At 49.7% G+C, this 20,394-nt stretch overlaps 3 protein-coding genes across 4 annotated transcripts; all 3 read right to left on the reverse strand.

The window, feature by feature from the left end:
* Positions 1–463: 463 nt before the first annotated feature.
* Positions 464–4,485, reverse strand: CD8A (CD8 subunit alpha). The gene is given in 6 exon segments (NM_001303198.1): positions 464–518; positions 1,592–1,622; positions 2,404–2,520; positions 3,202–3,297; positions 3,611–3,979; positions 4,440–4,485. Coding segments are annotated over 6 exon segments (714 nt in total).
* Positions 4,486–7,512: 3,027 nt separating this feature from the next.
* Positions 7,513–10,863, reverse strand: LOC146544540 (T-cell surface glycoprotein CD8 alpha chain-like). The gene is made up of 3 exons (XM_085223688.1): positions 10,501–10,863; positions 9,897–9,971; positions 7,513–9,242 (listed from the first exon to the last, which is right to left on the reverse strand). The coding sequence occupies exons 1-3, from the start codon at positions 10,838–10,840 to the stop codon at positions 8,989–8,991; spliced, it is 669 nt and encodes a 222-aa protein (XP_085079814.1). The 5' UTR covers positions 10,841–10,863; the 3' UTR covers positions 7,513–8,988.
* A 5,720-nt stretch (positions 10,864–16,583) lies between these two features.
* Positions 16,584–20,058, reverse strand: LOC146544541 (T-cell surface glycoprotein CD8 alpha chain-like). Of its 2 annotated transcripts, XM_085223694.1 has the most exons (4): positions 19,967–20,058; positions 19,133–19,501; positions 18,513–18,605; positions 16,584–17,858 (listed from the first exon to the last, which is right to left on the reverse strand). In XM_085223694.1, exons 1-4 carry the CDS (start codon positions 20,010–20,012, stop codon positions 17,605–17,607), a joined length of 762 nt encoding a protein of 253 aa, XP_085079820.1. In that variant the 5' UTR covers positions 20,013–20,058; the 3' UTR covers positions 16,584–17,604. The 2 variants fall into 2 exon arrangements, with proteins under 2 accessions (XP_085079820.1, XP_085079819.1); XM_085223693.1 differs by lacking the exons at positions 16,584–17,858; positions 19,967–20,058 and having other exon boundaries at positions 17,897–18,605; positions 19,133–19,838.
* Between the last annotated feature and the right edge of the window lie 336 nt (positions 20,059–20,394).

Below are 20,394 nucleotides of genomic sequence, written 5' to 3' on the forward strand. Positions count from 1 at the left end.
CCCTGGGAAGCCTGACCCGGTAGAGGCACTCAGCCCATGGCTGGGGTTGGGATGTGACGGTCTGTAAGGTCCCATCCAACCTGAGCCATTCTGTGACTCTATGAAACTTTGAGGGGGCTGCGCAGCACCACAAAAAAGAGGGCAGATGTCCAGTCAATATCCTTATTTCTTCTTCCACTTATCACCAATGGGTGTTTGCATCAGGATTGACCACTTTCTTCTGCTGGAACCGCAGAGTTCTGCTGGGTCTAAAGGTGCTGTTGGGCCTTTGGAATCCAATGGAAAAGCTCTGGTTCTGTAAGAGCTGTGCTTCAGGGAGGTGCTGGCTTTGTGTGACTCTGCTCCTTTGCTGTCTTTCTGGATTTCTCAGGATAGCATGCTTGAAGAGTAGTAGCTATTTGGGAGATGGCCTTTGGCAGCAGTGGCTCCCAGATGCTGACCAGCAGCTGGGCGCTGCAGCTGCTCATATGTGTCGGGTTGGCACACTGGGTTTTGCACCAGGCTTCCCATTTGGAGGTCTAGAGAGGGGAAAAAAAGGATTTAGTTGGATGTGCAGTGAGCAGAGAGGTAGTTCCTATCCCGCTGCTCAGCTCACTGTGCAGCCTGGGACCTCCCAGCCAGCTGCGAGCGTTGCTGTGTCCCCTTGCACTCATGCAGCATACAGAGCATACTAAGCAGTAGTTAAAATAATACAAGAAATAGGCTTCCAGTGTGCTTTGTCTCAGCCAGTGGGAAGAAAAGGTGCCCTTCTAAATAAAAGCCCCAATATTCTGCAGGGGCTGCAAACATAGATTTAGAGATCCCTTTTCAGTAAATGCAAGTTTAGAGAGGTTTTCCCTATTACTAGCAGTGAGCAATTAAATTGTTTACAAAACATATCTCTGTCTTGACTATGAAACTCATTGGATGTGTAACCAGCAGGCTGAATTTATCAGCTGCAAAGTGCTCCATTTGCAGAGGGGGCTGCAGAGATATGAAACTGCTGTTTGCAACCTCTCTTTTGCAGTGCTTGCATGGTGCTGGTGTAATTGGAGCAGCATGGGGGATTTCCGTGGTCGAGCATTTCTCCGTGACAGCCCTGCAGTGGGCTCAGCACCAACCTTGCAAAGTGCAGAAGTGGTTTTCTGCTGAGCAGGCTGGGTGAGACCAGCTGCAGGGAGGTCAGGCTGCAGAAGCAAAGTGCGTGCTGCTGCTGGGCAATGGGAGTTCAAAAGTGATAAACTGCAGCCTGCAACGTTATTATTCTGACAGTGTGTTCTTGGAGGCTTGGGATGATAGAGAGATGTGAAGGGATGAGCACTGGGTGGTGTCCAGAGGGTTTTGGATTCTGCTCATGCATCCTGGCTTTGTGTGTAGTATCATCAGTGCTCAGTGATTTGAATGATGTAAGGTTCTTTTCTCTGTTTGCTTATCTCTTTTTTTTTCCCCTCTCCCCCCTTCAACCATTACACAGTCCCCTCCTATCTACTGTATGCTGGGAGAAGAAAGTCCAGGTGCATTTCGGTGTTTCCTATGCCACCTGCTTGCCTTTTGGCCCAGTATTAATGCTACAGACTTCAAGATAAAAGCATCCCCTTTGTCACATACTGACCTCTTACACCTGCATCGTCGTCTTCTGGTCTCTAAAATGAAGAAAGCAAACAGTTCATAGATATGAAGTCACAGGGTAGGAAAGCAGTGCAGCTGCTGTGTAGGGCTGGTATTCCCCAGCAACTCACTGCTTTCCTATCTCCTATAGGCTGAGAGCATGCGAACTGAGCTCATGTGTGGGGAAAGCCATGCACTGGGCACTGCTGCAGCTCCCATTCCCTCAGCGCTCGGCTTCAGAGCTGCCATGTCAGGCTGGGGGCACAGGGGCGAGTTCCTTTTTGCTGTCTCCAGCAACTCTGGCATGCTGCTGAAAATCCATTGGCAGCAGTTATTGCTGAAGAGGGTGAATGGCATCGTTCCCACCTGGTGTGGGATCACATTTGTATCCACGTGGCTGCGATCCGTCTCCACACACCAGGAGGGTGTCATGGGCTGAGGTTTTACTCACTGCTACTACAAACTTACAGTGGGATGCAGAGAGATACTGAGTACTGCCTTTAGCCAATGCATATTAAAGGCAGTGTGCCTGGTCTAAGGATCTAAGGTAGAGTCAATGCAGTTGGGTACAGTAACGTTTCTCTCTTTGTAATTTATTGTCTGGCAATAGGATGTGATAAATGTTTCAGAAGCTAAATGTGTAGATAAGAAAAATATGGAAAATGATTTCATGAGAAGTCCTGCATTTTCTGTGTCCTGGATATGCAATGGCTGTGTGAGGGCAATAGGCAGAGAGCCCATTCCCCTGGGGGGGTGGGCTGTGCTCAGTGGTGTGAGGCTGCAGGAACCTGTGCAGGGTGTCAGGGTGCAACTTACTTTGGCAGAGCACGATGGTGACAATCAGAGCTACAAGGAGCACGAGGCAGACGCCAGCAAGGGGAGCCCAGATGTAAATCTCACAGTAAAAATTCAGCATGTTCCTGTTGCTTGTTCCTGCAGGAAGAAAGGAGAGAGAGGAAAGAGAAAAGGCCCATCTCCCAGCTGTGGTGATGTCCAGCTGTGGCAGCGCCACTGGGAGGTCCTGCAGCACAGAGAGCTGTGTGGCTCTGAGAGAGGCTGGCGGTAGGTGTATGTGAGGAGAGGGCTTCCACAGGGCACAAAGGGAGGGGTGGGGACCAGGCACGTCCTCAGGTGACATCCCCAGTTGTGGGCTGTTGCTGTTGGCATTGAGATGAGGGAGGACATGTAGCCAAAAGTCCTCTCATGTCCCCTTCTGGGGCTAAAACCAGTGCTGGCTCAAAATGCTGCCCCTTTCTTGCTGCTGTCCAGTCATCAGAATTCTTGTGCCTTTTAAGTCACCCCAAGTGGGATAAAACGTGGGTTTGGAATCATGAAATCATTGAGGTTTAAAAAGACCCCTAAGATAATCTAGCTCAAGAATGGCCACTATGCTCTCTAACCCATGTCCCACAGTGCCACGTGCACTCATCTCTTGAAAACCTCTGGGAAGCTAGATTTCATCACTTCCCTGGGCAGCACATGCCAAATTGTGTTAGTTTCCTCCCCTCATCAGCAATCTCACTGATGAAGCTCAAGATATTTCCCCTCACCCTGCATCCCAAAATGCCTGTAGTCAGCATAGGCCTTTATTTCATCTATCCACAGCTGGGTTACCTGGATCTGAGCTCTGCACGCAGATGTCCTTCTTGGTGACCTGGCTTCTCTGGGTGGTGGCAGCTGGTGTGGTGGGTGCTGCTGTTGTTGTTGTGACTAAAAAAAATTGGATGAATACAGTGAGATAGAATACAAGAGCTTTCTCTCACCACATCTGAAACGTGGCCACCACAGGAAGGATTTTCAACAGTGATGCCACAACATGCTGCCAAACCATATGAATTGAGTACTGTGGTCTCCTAATTTCTCAACAGTGCCCTGAGCCTCTATGAGGAGGAGCAGTGTGTGTGATGAGATGGCTTGGGCAAAGAAGCAGGGACATGGGGAGTGGGACATGAGATTGAGAAGCATTGAGAAGGTACAGGCAGGGGTACTGGGTGTAAGCGAAGTGGGTGAAGCTGTTGCTGACCTGGGAAGAAGGCGGGTTGTCCAGAGCTGAAGTGCAGCATCTGGTTGATGTTGGTGATGCAGAAATAGGTCCCCTGGTCCTGTGCCCTGAAGTTCTTCACCACCAGCCGAAAGGAGTTGCCTTGTTTTGACCCCTCAAATTGTGAAGATGTTTTCTCATTCCCTGGGTAGGTGGTCCGGGAAAACGTGGAAATGTAGACGATGAAGTGAAGTTTCCCATCCTTGTCCTGTCGGACCCAGGAAACACCACTGTCACTGTTGTAAGGTGTGCACTCCAGCTCCAGCCGCTGTCCCTCCTGGGGGTGCTTCATATTCCTGTTGAAGAACCTGGCCTCCATCGTGTTCCTCTGTCCCTGGGCGCCGGTGCAGCCTGTGGGCAGAAGTCAGCCATGTCCCCTCAGCTGCTGCTCAGGAAGAGCTCCTGGGGCCTTTGGGCAGGGCTCTTCCCCACCAGTGTGGTGTGTGGCAGGCAGGCAGCCGGGCTGTGGGGGTGAATGCAGAGGGAGGGACTCGGCGTCCAGCACACTTGGGTGCTGTGCTGGAGTCCGTGGGGAGTCAGTGTTGAGAGCACCGGGCTCTCAAGATGGATGCTGTCCTTCAGAGCAGCCCTTCAGCTGCCTCTTGGGGCTGCTGCCATTTCCCAGCTTCTTTGCCAGGTGATTCCCCACTAACAACTGCTATATGCCCCCTCTCTCCCCCATCCCCTCCAGCAACACCTGTCTGAACAGGCTCTGTTCCTGCTGCGTATCACGCTGCAGTACCACCACTCCCGCTTGTCTCCACAGTCACCGAACAGCCCTGAATTCCATTCTTCCCGCTTCCATACTCACAGAGCCCCAGGCTGAGCAGGAGGAGCAGTGCAGGAGACCCGGCCATCGTCCTCGGGGCGGTGCAGCAGAGCGCGGGTGATGTTTCTCACTGAACTTTGGAGGCAGCGTAACTTCTAGCAGAGGATGTGATGTCATCAGGACCCTCTTCTGTGAAGAGCCATTGTTCAGCCTCTGAGGTGGAATAGCGTGAGAAAAGATTTCCGAAGAACTTCAGTTGTGACCCAAATCTTGGCCTTGCTTATTGTTGCAGCATTGTTTTTAATGGTGCTTCCGGGATTTTGCTGCAATGTCTTCAGCTGAGAATCAGACGGACAGCGTTCCTTCTTGAAGTCAGATCAGTGGCTATAGACTGCTGTCTCTCAGCCATTTGGGGCACTCTCATCATGTCCAGGTCTGCAGAATACAAAGTCAAGTCCTGTGTCATGAACATCGATTGCAAGTTGTATTTCTTGGCAGAAATTTTATTTTATGTAGAATTCACTTTTTTTGCAGATTAAAGAAGACCTGGGAATGTTTTATAGCATCTCTCCACCTGCACTTTTAATCTCCGAGCCCATGCATTGCTGATACATATCTGGGTACTTCAGCTCTGTTGTTCTCTGCAATTGTTCTTCGTTATTTCTCTGCAGAAGCCACTGTGTTCAAGGCAGGAGGTCTGTGATGTGACACCCACCAAGGCAGCCCCGTGCCCCAGTGGCATTCACATCTAAAGAACAAAAAGTTACCCTGTTACCCTGTGTTTTTTTTTTTCTCTCCAACCACAAGGACTTCCGCCATGCCAAAAAACCTCTCCATACATGCTTCAACATTCAGAGGCCAGCCTACCATCTCTAGGTGACCACACACACTGGTAAGGGTTTTGACTTCCTGCAGCTTAGCACAACAGCTTCTCAACAGCTTTGCTCTGCTGCTATTTGACTCTTTTTTTGGTATTTTCTGGCTTCCTTGCTTTTTCTTCTTTTCAGTGCGGGAGGTGTTGTTCCATTACTCCTTTGGAAAGCATGCCCCTGCTCCTGGCTGTGAGAAACCTGGCACTGCTGAGTAATGAAAAAGAGCTGGACAATGAAGAATGTAACAAGACAGTGAGTTGGGTCAAGCAGCTTCACCACAGCAGCAAGTGTTCCTAACTTGTACACTGGTGACCAACTCTGCCATGGAGAGATGAGTTGGTTAATGAGATGAAATAAGGAATCCCTTTGACTTCCACCTGTTTTCATACGGCACTTAGCTCTCTATTCCAGGCATGCCCAACCTGCGGGCCTCACGCTGCCCGGCCCAGCCCCTCCTGCAGCCGTCTCCTGTCCCGTGCCATCACGGCAGCGGCTCTGCCCCGCTAAGTGACCCGGCCCTCTCTGTGCACCCATCACTGACACAGCCACACAGTGGTGTGAGATTGGCTCTGCATCAGCTCAACCAGGACATGGGCAGGGCACAGTAAGTTTGCAGATGAGGGAGTGTTGATCTGCCTGAGGGGAGAAAGGCACTACAGAGGGTCCTGGATAGGCTGGACTGATGGGCTAAGGTTAACTGTATGAATTTCTGTAGGGCCAAGTGTTGGGTCCTGCATTTTGGTCACAACAACCCCAGGCAACCTTACAGGCTTGGGGAAGAGTGGCTGGAAAGCTGCCTGATGCAAAGGGACCTTGGTGTACTGGTAGACAGTCAGCTGAATACGAGCCAGCAGTGTGCCCTGGTGGCCAAGAAGGATAATGGCATCCTGGCTTGTGTCAGGAATGGAGCGGTGAGCAGGACTAGGGAAGTCATCCTGCCCTGTACTCAGCATTGGTGAGGCCTCATTTTGAGTACTGTGTTCAGTTTTGGGCACCTCAGTACAGAAAGGACATGGAGGTGCTGGAGCAGGTCCAAAGAAGGTCAACAAGGCTTGTGAAGGGCTGGAGAATATGCCCTACGAGGAGAGACTGAAGGAACTGGAGCTATTTAGTATGGGGAAGAGGAGGTTGAGGGGAGACCTTATTGCTCTCTTCAAATACCTGAAAGGTGATTGCAGCGAGAGTGGGGCTGGTCTCTTCTCACTGGTGGCAGGTGACAGGATGAGGGGAAATGGCCTCAAGTTGGCCAAGGGAGGTTAGGTTGGATATGAGGAAACACTTCTCTACAGAAAGGGCTCTTAAGCACTGGAATAGGCTGCCCAGGGAGGTGGTTGAGTCACCACCCCTGAATGTGTTTAAAACCGTTTGCATGTGGTGCTCAGGGACATGATTTAGCAGAGGGTTGTTAGGGTAGTGTGGTTAGGTTGTGGTTGGACTTGATGATCTTTAAGGTCTTTTTCAAACTGAGCGATTCCATGATTCTATGAAGAAATGATTTCCTTGGTACCATTAAGAGATATGAAGAAATCTTTTGGTGTGGACAAAGTAGTAAAAATGGCATTAAAGTGATTTTATTTAACCTTTCTTTACGTGTATGGGAGATCTACTGATGGCACCCGAGCAGTGGTTGGTGAAAAAGAGGGGCTTACAGAATTAATGGAAGACAATGGAATTGCTGCCAGAAACTCAGGTTTGTTGAAACATCTCTGCATGGTACATCAGGGAAATATATGTGCAAAGGCTTTAAAAATGGGGACTGTCATGTCAGTTGTCAACAAATGTGTGAATTTCATGAAGCCCAAAGGATTGAACCATCACCAGGCATTCTCTAAAATAATGGATAATGTTGATAATGGAGACATCATTTAATTTTTTAAAGTAAGGTGTGTAAGTCATGGTAAAATGCTAAGCAGTGTTAGGATTTGCAAACTGAAATGAAATGATTTCTGGAATAAAAAGGAACATTTGTGTCAGAACGTGATGCTGAAAATGCTTCTGGTGAATATGGCCTCTCATTTAAGTAAGTCAAACATACGTCTTCTCAGCTTAAACCAACTTACCTGTGCTGTGTTTCAAGTCATAGCAGCGTTCAAAATGAAACAAATTATGGGTGGTTCAAATTATGGCAAACGAATTTACACACTTTGATTTGTCAAGAGAAAGGAAATTTCAGTTCTTCAGGACCTCGCTGCCTTTAAATACAGAAGCAAAATGGGTGATGTATATGGAGTCTGTAGAGATACTGATCTGTATTCAGTTTATTCATGACAAAGAATTAAGCAAGGGGACATGCAAAAAGGAAGGGACAAAATCCTGCAGGCAACACACAGATTGACAGATTGAGGAACGTGGCCCAGCAGGAGATGAGTTAAGAATGAATTTTCTCAATGCCTGATAAGGAGATTTGAGGTGAAAAAGGGAGTAGAGAAATCCTATCATGGACCCTGGTCAAGCATCAAGTTATTTCAGCACAGTTTGGAGTGGCCCTTCCAATCGGATCTTTTCTTCTTTTGAAACACCAGTGGGGAAGGTGGTGGCATGTTCAGACTCCCTGCCGTCCTGGAAATAGTGAAACTGAACAACTCAGAGAAAGAGACAAAAGTTACAACCATTTAATGGGAAAAATATTACAAAATAGAGAGGGGTTGGGGCATCAGAGCTGAGTATTGGTATGATTGGTTTATTGGTCATCTCATGGAAGGCTCAGCTGTCCAGCACAGCGGTGCCTTTTCCCCAGCGGCACGGAGCTGCCCGGCTTCTTAGGGTCAGCAGTGTCCCCGCGGTCTGGGTGTGTGCCAGCAGTGTGGGGCAGGAGCACAGGTCAGGGCGCGGGAGGTGTGCAGTGCTGGTGGGCAGCACAGCAGGAGCAGCCAAATGCCCGCGCTGCATCGGGGCAGCTGTGTGTGTTGCTGCTGGGATCCGTGCGGTGCTTGAGGACGCCTGTGTGCCTTCTGCTGAGCAGCGACGCAGCACTGCTTGCTTACGCTGAGCTTGGTCCTGCAAGTGATCGGCTTGTGGTGAGCGCGTGTGACGCGTGGCTGTGTTTATTTCAGCACTGCTGATGCTTCCTGCTCTTAGCATGGGAACATCTGACCAATTTAGCAAGAAGAAATCCAAAGTATTCATGAATTTTTCTAAATATACTCTTAAATCACCATCTTGCATTTTGAAGTTGGAGTTTGAAAACAGTGAAGTAAAATGGCCAGTTCTGCTGTTAGGCAGAGTCTGTTAAAGGCACTGTGTTGACTGTAAGCTGACTTAGAGCCCTTCAGGATCGACCTGCCTTTATGATACTCCTCCCCATTTTGCTTGTCTGTCACTACTGTTGTGGTATGCTTTCATTGAATTACAATGTTGAGCCAGAATTTTAGCAGCAAATGCAGATGTTGTGTAACAGTCTTTCCTTCAGCATTAGTGCTGCATGCTGCAGAAATTAATGCAGCTAATGGATCTTCACTGGTAATCCTGATCAGTGTGAAAAGGCCAAAATAAATGGTTGAGTAATGTTTTGGATTCAGGCAATTTCAACCCCAATATGATGATATCAGGATGGCAGAGGCAACGCAGTTTGTAATCTCTTGTCTGTTTATAATTTCTGTTAAGAAATCCAGTAACGCCTGTTCATAATACCTTGTCTGTCAGTGTAGAACATGATAAATATTTCTGAAGCTAAATGTGTAGATGAGGAAAATATGGAAAATGATTTTGAGGTAGGTCCTTCAGCATTTTCTGCATTCTGGATACTCAGTGGCTGCGTGAGGGCAATAGGCAGAGAGCCCATTCCCCTGGAGGAGCGGGCTGTGCTCAGTGGTGTGAGGCTGCAGGAACCTGTGCAGGGCGTCAGGGTGCGACTTACTTTGGCAGTGCACGATGGTGATGGTTATGGCAGTGAGGAGCAGGAGGCCGGTGCCAGCCACTCGAACCCAGAGGAAAACATCACAGATGGAATTCAGTGTCCTCTCATTGCTTGTTCCTGCACAAACAAAACAGAGAGAGGAAAGAGGAAAGGCCCAGCTGCAGACATCTCCCTGCATCCTGAAATGCCTGTAGTCAGCACAGACTGTAATTAGGCCTCTTATGACTAAATCAGCACTGCTGGCAGGGCCCCTGCCTCCATACTGCTGGGTTTATCTGGATCTGGACCTTATTGCAAGTTGTCTTTTGTGGTGACCTGGCTCCACTGGGTGGTGGCAGTGGGTGTGATGTGTTCTGCTGTTGTTGTGAGTGGATGGAAAAATGGATGAATATAGTTAGATACAAGAAAAGAGCCTTCTCCCACTCCTGCCAGGCCATAGATGAACCTGTGGCCAGCACTGTGGGTGGACTCCGTAGGGCCCATTTTGACCTGTGATGCCCTGACACTGTGAAGTGAGGTCTGCTTGCATGGCTGAGCTGCCCAGCCATGAAACCTGAGGGCTGTGTGCTCAGAGTTTCTTTCCAGCATCCTCAGAAATTCTGAGCTCTTTAGGTGGTTTCATGCCCACATTGGCAGCTCTCTGGGAAAGATTACAAGTTTCTGTTCTTCTGAGATATCAAAATGCCTGCAGTCAGCACAGCCTTGAATTCATGCTGTTCCAAGCAATTCAGCCCTGCTGGCAGAGCCCCTACCTCCCCACAGCTGGGTTACCTGCATCTGAGTCCTGTTGTGAGTTGTCCCTCATGGTGGCCTGGCTGCTCTGGGTGGTGGGTGCTGTTGTTGTGACTGGAAAGAAGAACTAAGTGAATCCAATGAGGTACAACAGAAGAGCTTCCTCCAATCTGTGCCAGGATGCAGCCAGCAGAGGAAGAACTTTTATAGGGTCTGCTTTGAGCAGTGATGGTCTCACATGCTGCCCAGCCCTGTAAACAGAGGGATTTGGGCTCCTAATTTCTTATCAGCCCCTCTATATGTGCGAGCTCTTTGTTATCTCTGTTATAAAACATGTTTTAGTGTCACAGGCATTACTGAGTTTCTTTTTGAGGTGCTCTAAGCATATGGAGGCCATTGGTACTTAGAGGGCTGATGGGATGGGGAGGTGCTGCTGGGCTGTGAGACCACCTGTGTGCTTGGCAGGACTGTTACTGCAAGTGGAGCTGGTGGGCAGGGAGCCTCTAAGAGGAGGAGCAGTGGCTGTGTGATGAGACGGCTTGGGAAAGAATCAGGGATGTGGGGAGTGTGGGCGCTGGGCCAGATTGAGAAGGCATGGGCAGGGGTGGTGGGTGTAAGCGAGGTGGGTGAAGCTGTTGCTGACCTGGGAAGAAGGCGGGTTGTCCAGAGCTGAAGTGCAGCATCGGTTCTATATTGGTGATGCAGAAATAGGTCCCCTGGTCCTGTGCCCTGAAGTTCTTCACCACCAGCCGATAGGAGTTGCCTTGTTTTGACCCCTCAAATTGTGAAGATGTTTTCGCATACCCTGGGTAGGTGGTCCGGGAAAACATGGAAATGTAGACGATGAAGTGAAGTTTCCCATCCTTGTCCTGTCGGACCCAGGAAACACCGCTGTAACTGTTGTTAGCTGTGCACTCCAGCTCCAACCGCTGTCCCTCCTGGGGGTGCTTCATATTCCTGTCGAGGAACCTGGCCTCCATCATGTTCGCCTGTCCCTGGGCACCGGTGCAGCCTGTGGGCAGAAGTTGTCCATGTCCCCTCAGGTGCTGCTCAGGAGGAGCTCCCGGGGCCTTTGGGCAGGGCTCTTCCCCACCAGTGTGGTGCGTGGTAGGCAGGCAGCCGGGCCGTGAGGGTGAATGTGGAGGGACCACCTCGGCGTCCAGCACGCGTGGGTGCTGTGCTGGAGTCGCTGGGGAGTCAGCATTGAGGGCGCCGGGCTCTTTACATGGATGCTGCCCTTCAGAGCAGCCCTTCGGCTGCCTTCTCGGGGCTGCTGCCATTTCCCAGCTTGTCTACCTGGGGATTCAACACTAACAACTGCTACATGCCCCCTCTCTTCCCTTTCCCATCCCCTCCAGCAACACCTGTCTGAACAGGCTCTGTTCCTGCTGCGTATCACGCTGCAGTCCCACCGCTCCCGCTTCCCTGCTCAGTCACCGAGCAGCCCAGAATTGCGTCCTTCCCTCTTCCATACTCACAGAGCCCCAGGCTGAGCAGGAGGAGCAGTGCAGGAGACCCGGCCATCGTCCTCGGGGCGGTGCAGCGGAGCGCGGGTGATGTTTCTCAGTGAACTTTGGAGGCAGCGTAATTTATAGGAGAGGATGTGATGTCATCAGGACCCTCTTCTGTGAAGAGTCCGTGTTCAGCCTCTGAGGTGAAACAGAGTGAGGAAAGATCTCTGCAGCACTTCATTTGTGATCCAGAGCTTGGGCTCATTTATTGTTATAGCAATGTTTTTAATGGTGCTTCCAGAATTTTGCAGCAATGTCTTCAGCTGAGATTCAGGCATTCAGTGGTCCTTTTGGAAGCCAGTTCTGTGGCCACCTACTGCTGTCTCCAAGGTCTTTTGGGCACTCGCATTATGACCGGAACTACTGGAAACCAGGCCATGTCCCCTTCAGTTCACATGGACTGCAAGTTGTATTTTGGGTTGGAGATTTTATTTGATTTTTTCAATTTTATTAAGAGTTTGATCCATCTGCCTTTGTTTTCTCTGAGTCCAGACAATGTGAACATGTAGCTGAGTTCCGTATGTTAGTTGTTCTCTGCAATTGTTCCTTGTAATTTCTGTGCAGAAGCTGCTGTGCGCAAGGCAGGAGGTCTCTGGTGTGATTCCCATCAAGAAAATCTTATGCCCCAGTGTCATGCAGATTAGTTTTTTTCTTTTATTTTTTTTACATCTTGTGACTTTCTTCTGCAACCACAAGGACTTCCGCCCTGCCAAATAACCCTTGTGTGCTTCTACATTCAGGGCCCTGCCAGGGCTGCTGCCGCTCGTTGACCACTCACACGTTGGTAGCGGTTTTGGACTTCCTGCAGCTTTGTACATGAATGACTGTTTCCCTATCCCGGCATTATTTGCTTCTTCTCTTGGTATTTCCTGGTTATCCTTTTTATTTGTTATTTTTTCTTCTTTTTTTCTCTGATGAGGAGTTTTTCTATGACTCCATGGGTATGCAACAATCTGTCTTGCCTGGGCAGCATTGAGTGATGAGGAGCAGTGTTAGGCACCAGCACTGGTGACCGCAGTCGCTGTTGCCGCTGCGGAAATGCTCCTCTCGGAACCTCACTGTGCTCACACCCAACATTTGGTCTCCAGAAACATCCAAAAAGCATCAATGAATGTCAGTGGGTGCCATTTGTTCTGCACGGATGACTTCAGTGCTCATTTCTGTGTTGGATGTGTTTTGTCCGACTGCCCCTCTGCTGCTGTCTGACGCGTGGCAACAAAACGTGATGGAAAACTGGAGGGAAGGTTCTGCTTCTACTGCCATGCCACCAACATCTGCCTCTGAACACATGAGCCAGCCGAATAAAACGGTGAAAGCTGTTACTTTCAGAACAGTCCTTTCTAAACAGACTCTATCCTTAACATGTAAATAAGAAATCAATTTGATTTTCAGCGCTTTTATTAAAATGTTAAAAATATAAGCAAAGAGAATGATAAAACTGGTGGGCTATGTGGCCTTGTTTTTGTGTAACTAACGCAGTGATCTGAGTCCCTTCTACACCAAAGAAACATCCCGCCCCTGCCTCTTCTGATGTGTTCTATTCTTAATGAATATATGTCTTTAAGGCAAGGTGTAAACTTGTTGTCAGTGGAGAGAGAGAGCAGTAAGGGGCTGTCATGCATCCCTTCCAGCAGGGACATGCTTCATTGGCCAGAGAGGGACCCAGGCAAGTTTAGCTCTGAGGGAGACATCTGTGTGTGATCAGATGAAGCCACTGTGCTCCTGAGCCTTCATCACATGTCTCCAAAGAAACAGATTACGTGGGGCAGGGATCTTCCTTTCCCGAGTCCTACGTTTCTTTATGCCATAGCACAAAGCCGTTTCTCCTTTCAACTGTAGTAAGTAAGAACAGCTTAGACTGTGCCAGTGGCAATTACTCTTTTGTGGAAAACTTGTGACAGTAGCAGGACCTGCAGGTGAAGATCTACTTCAAAACCTTCACCTGTGAAGGCAATATAGATCAGCAGCAAGGATTAATTTTCTCTATGCCTACTGAGGGGATTTCTGTTGCACAAGCTTGGAGAGAATTTCTACCACGGACCCGAGTCAGACACTCTGCTCTTCCTATATGGTTTGGAGAGGAAGCTAATTGTGGAATTCTGTTTTTGTAACATTAGTGGGATAGCATGTTACGTTATGAGTCTCTCTGCCACCTATGTCAATAATGAATTCAACTAAACTACACAGTGAAAGAGGTGAAATTTACATCTTGCTTGTAGGGAAGAATTTGGAATTGACAGAATGGGGCATCAGAGCTGAGTATTGAAAGGACTGGTTTATTGGTCATCTCATGGAAGGCTCAGCTGTCCAGCACAGCGGTGCCTTTTCCCCAGCGGCACGGAGCTGCCCGGCTTCTTAGGGTCAGCAGTGTCCCCGCGGTCTGGGTGTGTGCCAGCAGTGTGGGGCAGGAGCACAGGTCAGGGCGCGGGAGGTGTGCAGTGCTGGTGGGCAGCACAGGAGGAGCAGCCAAATGCCCGCGCTGCATCAGGGCAGCTGTGTGTGTTGCTGCTGGGATACGTGCGGTGCTTGAGGAGGACGCCTGTGTGCCTTCTGCTGAGCAGCGACGCAGCACTGCTTGCTTATGCTGAGCTTCTGTTTCCCCACCAGTGCGGTGTGTGGTAGGCAGGCAGCCGGGCTGTGAGGGTGAATGTGGAGGCACCGCCTCGGCATCCAGCATGCTTGGGTGCTGTGCTGGAGTCCGTGGGGAGTCAGAGTTGAGAGCGCCGGGCTCTCGAGATGGATGCTGCCCTTCAGAGCAGCCCTTCAGCTGCCTTCGCAGGGCTGCTGCCAATTCCCAGCTTCTTTGCCTGCTGATTCCCCACTAACAACTGCTACATGCCCCCTCTCTTCCCTTTCCCATCCCCTCCAGCAACACCTGTCTGAACAGGCTCTGTTCCTGCTGTGTATCGCACTGCAGTGCCACTTCTCCAGCTTCCCTGCGCAGTTACTGAACAGCCCTGAATTCCATCCTTTCTGCTTCCATACTCACAGAGCCCCTGGCTGAGCAGGAGGAGCAGTGCAGGAGACCCGGCCATCGTCCTCGGGGCGGTGCAGCGGAGCGTGGGTGATGTTTCTCACTGAACTTTGGAGGCAGCGTAATTTATAGGAGAGGATGTGATGTCATCAGGACCCTCTTCTGTGAGGAGGTGGCATTCAGAAAAGAATGATTTCTGCAGCACTTCAGTTGTGATCCAAAACACGGGCTGGTTTATCGTTATAGCAAAGTTTGTAATGGTGCCTCAGGGATTTTGCTACTGCATCTACATTTGAGATTCAGACATTGACAGTGTTCATGCTTAAAATCAAATCATCTGCCGCAAACTGCTGTCTCTCAGCCATTTGGAGCACTCTCATCATGTCCATTTTTACAGATAACAAGGAGAAGTCCTGAACCGTGGACATGGTTTGCAAGTTGTGCTTTGTGCAGAAGATTTTGTGATGTTTTATTCTATTCTATTTTCAGATTGATCCTTGTGCACTTCTCATCTCAGGGTCCATCCATTGCTAACACATATCAGTGTTTCAGCTCAACTGTTCTCCACATTTCTTCCTTAGACTTTCTGTGCAGAAGCCGCTGTGTGCAGGGCAGGAGGTCTGTGATGTGATAGCAATCACTACAGCCCCATGTCCCTGACTCATGTAGACTTATATTTTTTTAATTAAAATTCTTGTGTTTTTGTTCTACAACCACAGGGACTCCTCCCTGCCAAAAAAAACCCGCTTATATGCCTCAACGCTGAGGGCCCTTGCTGCTGCCTGCAGGTGACCACTCACACATTGGTAAGTGCTGGGCTTCCTGCAGCTTTGCACACACAGTACTGACAGTTTCCCTGGCTGGTGTTCTTTGTGTCTTCTGTTGTTATTTCCTGGCTGTACAGTTATTTGTGATGTGTTGTTGTATTGCTCTGTTGCAAATGTGCCCCCTTTATCGTGGATGCTAGAATCCTGGCCCCGCTGTCAGATGAAAGTGCTGTTTGGTGAGAAATTGGGCCAAAATTGTCTGGTTATGCCTGGGCTCATTTCATTGGTCCTGAAAGCATTTGGGTGAGTAAGGAAAGCTGCTGTGAAGCCTTGTAGGGTGGGGTAACTTAGGTCAGCCAAGTGTAAATTGTGATGTTTCAGATCCACTTATCCAAAGTCATGGTGAGTCCTCAGCTGCCAAGCAGCGGCCATCAGCAGCACTGATAGTGCAACTGAGAGAGCTGGAAAAGAGGGATGAGCTTCCAGGTGTAGGGGTTCCTCCTGAGTTTAAAAACAGAGGCATCATGATTTATTGTCAGTTAGTCTGTGGTGAAATGAGTTTGTACTTAGTGAATACAGCAGTGTGCCCAGGGGGCCAAGACGACCAATGGCATCCTGGCTTGCATCAGGAACGGTGCTGCCAGCAGGAACAGGGAAGTGATTGTCCCCCTGTACTCAGCTCTGGTGAGGCCGCACCTCGAGTACTGTGTCCAGTTTGGGGCCCCTCGCTGCGAGAAAGACGTTGGGGCCCTGGAGCAGGTTCAAAGAAGGGCGACAAAGCTGGTGAGGGGTCTGGAGCACAGGCCTTGTGAGGAGCGGCTGAAGGAGCTGGGATTGTTCAGTGTGGAGAAGAGGAGGCTCAGAGGAGACCTTTCTGCTCTCTATAACTACCTGAAGGGAGGTTGTAGTGAGCTGGGGGCCGGCCTCTTCTCCTGTAACTGGTGATAGAATTAGAGGGAATGGCTTCAAGCTGCGCCAGGGGAGATTTAGGCTGGACGTTAGGAAATACTACTTTTCTGAAAGAGTAGTCAGGCAGTGGAATGGGGCTGCCCAGGGAGGTGGTGGAGTCACCGACCCTGGAGGGTGTTCAAGGAACGTCTGGATTTTGTGTTGAGGGACATGGTGTAGTGAGTACTATTGGTGATAGGTGGATGGTTGGGCAGGATGATCTTGAAGGTCTTTTCCAACCTTGGTGATTCTGTGATTCTGTGAATTTACGTCAAACGATGAATCAATGAAATATGGCTGTGGAGAGCGTGGACAAAATCCTGGAGGGAGGACTGAGTCTGACACATTTTGTAATGGGCTCAGGTGGACACGAGTTTGAGATGAATGATCTCGGTGCTTGCTGAGGGGGTTTCAGTTGGAAAAACTGGGAGAGATTTCCCACCAGGGATCCCTGCACAGAAAGACAAATATACTGGAATATAGCTGGGAGTCGATTTCTTTTATTTTAAATATGCTTGGTGTTGGTTGTTGCATGTTCAGTCCCTCTGCCCCTGTGAAAACTGTGGATGAATCCAAAGAAGGCACTGAGAACATTAAGAATTAGATGCGGTTAATCGGGAATATTTCAGAAGTGAGAGGTGGGGTATGGGAACTGAGTTTTGGATGTGGTTGAGGCACAGGCTGAGAAGGAGCAGCCAAATGCCCACGCTGCATCAGGGCAGCTGTGTGTGTTGCTGCTGGGATCCGTGCGGTGCTTGAGGAGGACGCCTGTGTGCCTTCTGCTGAGCAGCGACGCAGCACTGCTTGCTTACGCTGAGCTTGGTCCTGCAAGTGATCGGCTTGTGGTGAGCGCGTGTGACGCGTGGCTGTGTTTATTTCAGCATTGCTGATGCTTCCTGCTCTTAGCATGGGAGCATCTGACCAATTTAGCAAGGAGGAATCCAAAGTATTCATGAATTTTTCTAAATTTACTCTTAAATCACCATCTTGCATTTTGAAGTTGGAGTTTGAAAACAGTGAAGTGAAATGGCCAGTTCTGCTGTTAGGCAGAGTCTGTTAAAGGCACTGTGTTGACTGTAAGCTGACTTAGAGCCCTTCAGGATCGACCTGCCTTTATGATACTCCTCCCCATTTTGCTTGTCTGTCACTACTGTTGTGGTATGCTTTCATTGAATTACAATGTTGAGCCAGAATTTTAGCAGCAAATGCAGATGTTGTGTAACAGTCTTTCCTTCAGCATTAGTGCTGCATGCTGCAGAAATTAATGCAGCTAATGGATCTTCACTGGTAATCCTGATCAGTGTGAAAAGGCCAAAATAAATGGTTGAGTAATGTTTTGGATTCAGGCAATTTCAACCTCAATATGATGATATCAGGATGGCAGAGGCAACGCAGTTTGTAATCTCTTGTCTGTTTATAATTTCTGTTAAGAAATCCAGTAACGCCTGTTCATAATACCTTGTCTGTCAGTGTAGAACATGATAAATATTTCTGAAGCTAAATGTGTAGATGAGGAAAATATGGAAAATGATTTTGAGGTAGGTCCTTCAGCATTTTCTGCATTCTGGATACTCAGTGGCTGCGTGAGGGCAAGAGGCAGAGAGCCCATTCCCCTGGAGGAGCGGGCTGTGCTCAGTGGTGTGAGGCTGCAGGAACCTGTGCAGGGTGTCAGGGTGCGACTTACTTTGGCAGTGCACGATGGTGATGGTTATGGCAGTGAGGAGCAGGAGGCCAGTGCCAGCCACTCGAACCCAGAGGAAAACATCACAGATGGAATTCAGTGTCCTCTCATTGCTTGTTCCTGCACAAACACAACGGAGAGAGGAAAGAGGAAAGGCCCAGCTGCAGACATCTCACTGTGTCATGAAATGCCTGTAGTCAGCACAGACTGTAATTAGGCCTCTTATGACTAAAGCAGCACTGCTGGCAGGGCCCCTGCCTCCACACTGCTGGGTTTATCTGGATCTGGACCTTATTGCAAGTTGTCTTTCGTGGTGACCTGGCTCCACTGGGTGGTGGCAGTGGATGTGATGTGTTCTGTTGTTGTTGTGAGTGGATGGAAAAATGGATGAATATAGTTAGATACAAGAAAAGAGCCTTCTCCCACTCCTGCCAGGCCATAGATGAACCCGTGGCCAGCACTGTGGGTGGACTCCGTAGGGCCCATTTTGTCCTGTGATGCCCTGACACTGTGAAGTGAGGTCTGCTTGCATGGTTGAGCTGCCCAGCCATGAAACCTGAGGGCTGTGTGCTCAGAGTTTCTTTCCAGGACCCTCAGAAATTCTGAGCTCTTTAGGTGGTTTCATGCCCACATTGGCAGCTCTCTGGGAAAGATTACAAGTTTCTGTTCTTCTGAGATATCAAAATGCCTGCAGTCAGCACAGCCTTGAATTCATGCTGTTCCAAGCAATTCAGCACTGCTGGCAGAGCCCCTGCCTCCCCACAGCTGGGTTACCTGCATCTGGGCCCTGTTGTGAGTTGTCCTTCATGGTGACCTGGCTGCTCTGGGTGGTGGCTGTGGATGTGGTGGGTGCTGCTGTTGTTGTGACTGGAAAGAAGAACTAAGTGAATCCAATGAGGTACAACAGAAGAGCTTCCTCCAATCTGTGCCAGGATGCAGCCAGCAGAGAAACAACTTTTTAAGGGTCTGCTTTGAGCAGTGATGGTTTCACATGCTGCCCAGCCCTGTAAACAGTGTGATTTGGGCTCCTAATTTCTTATCAGCCCCTCCATATGTGCGAGCTCTTTGTTATCTCTGTTATAAAACATGTTTTAGTGTCGCAGGCATTACTGAGTTTCTTTTTGAGGTGCTCTAAGCATATGGAGGCCATTGGTCTTAGAGGGCTGATGGGATGGGGAGGTGCTGCTGGGCTGCGAGACCACCTGTGTGTTTGGCAGGACTGGTACTGCAAGTGGAGCTGTGGGCAGGGAGCCTCTAAGGGGAGGAGCAGTGGCTGTGTGATGAGACGGCTTGGGAAAGAATCAGGGATGTGGGGAGTGTGGGCGCTGGGCGAGATTGAGAAGGCATGGGCAGGGGTGGTGGGTGTAAGCGAGGTGGGTGAAGCTGTTGCTGACCTGGGAAGAAGGCGGGTTGTCCAGAGCTGAAGTGCAGCATCGGTTTGATGTTGGTGACGCAGAAATAGGTCCCCTGGTCCTGTGCCCTGAAGGACTTCACCACCAGCCGATAGGAGTTGCCTTGTTTTGACCCCTCAAACTGTGAAGATGTTTTTGCATACCCTGCGTAGATGGTCTGGAAAAACGTGGAAATGTAGACGATGAAGTGAAGTTTCCCATCCTTGTCCTGTCGGACCCAGGAAACACCGCTGTAACTGTTGTAAGGTGTGCACTCCAGCTCCAGCTGCTGTCCCTCCTGGGGGTGCTTCATATTCCTGTTGAAGAACCTGGCCTCCATCGTGTTCTCCTGTCCCTGGGCGCCATTGCAGCCTGTGGGCAGAAGTTGTCCATGTCCCCTCAGGTGCTGCTCGGGAGGAGCTCCCGGGGCCTTTGGGCAGGGCTCTTCCCCACCAGTGCGGTGCGTGGTAGGCAGGCGGCCGGGCCGTGAGGGTGAATGTGGAGGGACCACCTTGGCGTCCAGCACAATTGGGTGCTGTGCTGGAGTCGCTGGGGAGTCAGCATTGAGGGCGCCGGGCTCTCGAGATGGATGCTGCCCTTCAGAGCAGCCCTTCAGCTGCCTGCTCGGGGCTACTGCCATTTCCCAGCTTGTCTACCAGGGGATTCAATACTAACAACTGCTACATGCCCCCTCTCTTCCCTTTCCCATCCCCTCCAGCAACACCTGTCTGAACAGGCTCTGTTCCTGCTGTGTATCACGCTGCAGTCCCACCGCTCCCGCTTCCCTCTGCAGTCACCAAGCAGCCCAGAATTGCATCCTTCCCCTTCCATACTCACAGAGCCCCAGGCTGAGCAGGAGGAGCAGTGCAGGAGACCCGGCCATCGTCCTCGGGGCGGTGCAGCGGAGCGTGGGTGATGTTTCTCACTGAACTTTGGAGGCAGCGTAATTTATAGGAGAGGATGTGATGTCATCAGGACCCTCTTCTGTGAAGAGGTTGCATTCAGAAAAGAATGATTTCTGCGGCACCTCATTTGTGGTGCAGAACTTGGGCTCGTTTGTCATTATAGTGTTGTTTTTTTTAATGATGCCTCAGCAATTTTGTTTCTGCATCTTCAGTTGAGATTCAGACCTTAACAATGTTTGTGCTTGAAATCAAATCAGCTGCCACCTACTGCTGTCTCTCAGCCATTTGGGGCACTCTCATCATGTCCATATTTGCAGATAACAAGAAGTCCCGTGCCATACACATGGATTTCAAGTTGTA

This window comes from Meleagris gallopavo, chromosome 4 (assembly GCF_905368555.1).
Source record: "Meleagris gallopavo chromosome 4, MGAL_WU_HG_1.1, whole genome shotgun sequence".
Taxonomy (NCBI): Eukaryota; Metazoa; Chordata; class Aves; order Galliformes; family Phasianidae; genus Meleagris; species Meleagris gallopavo.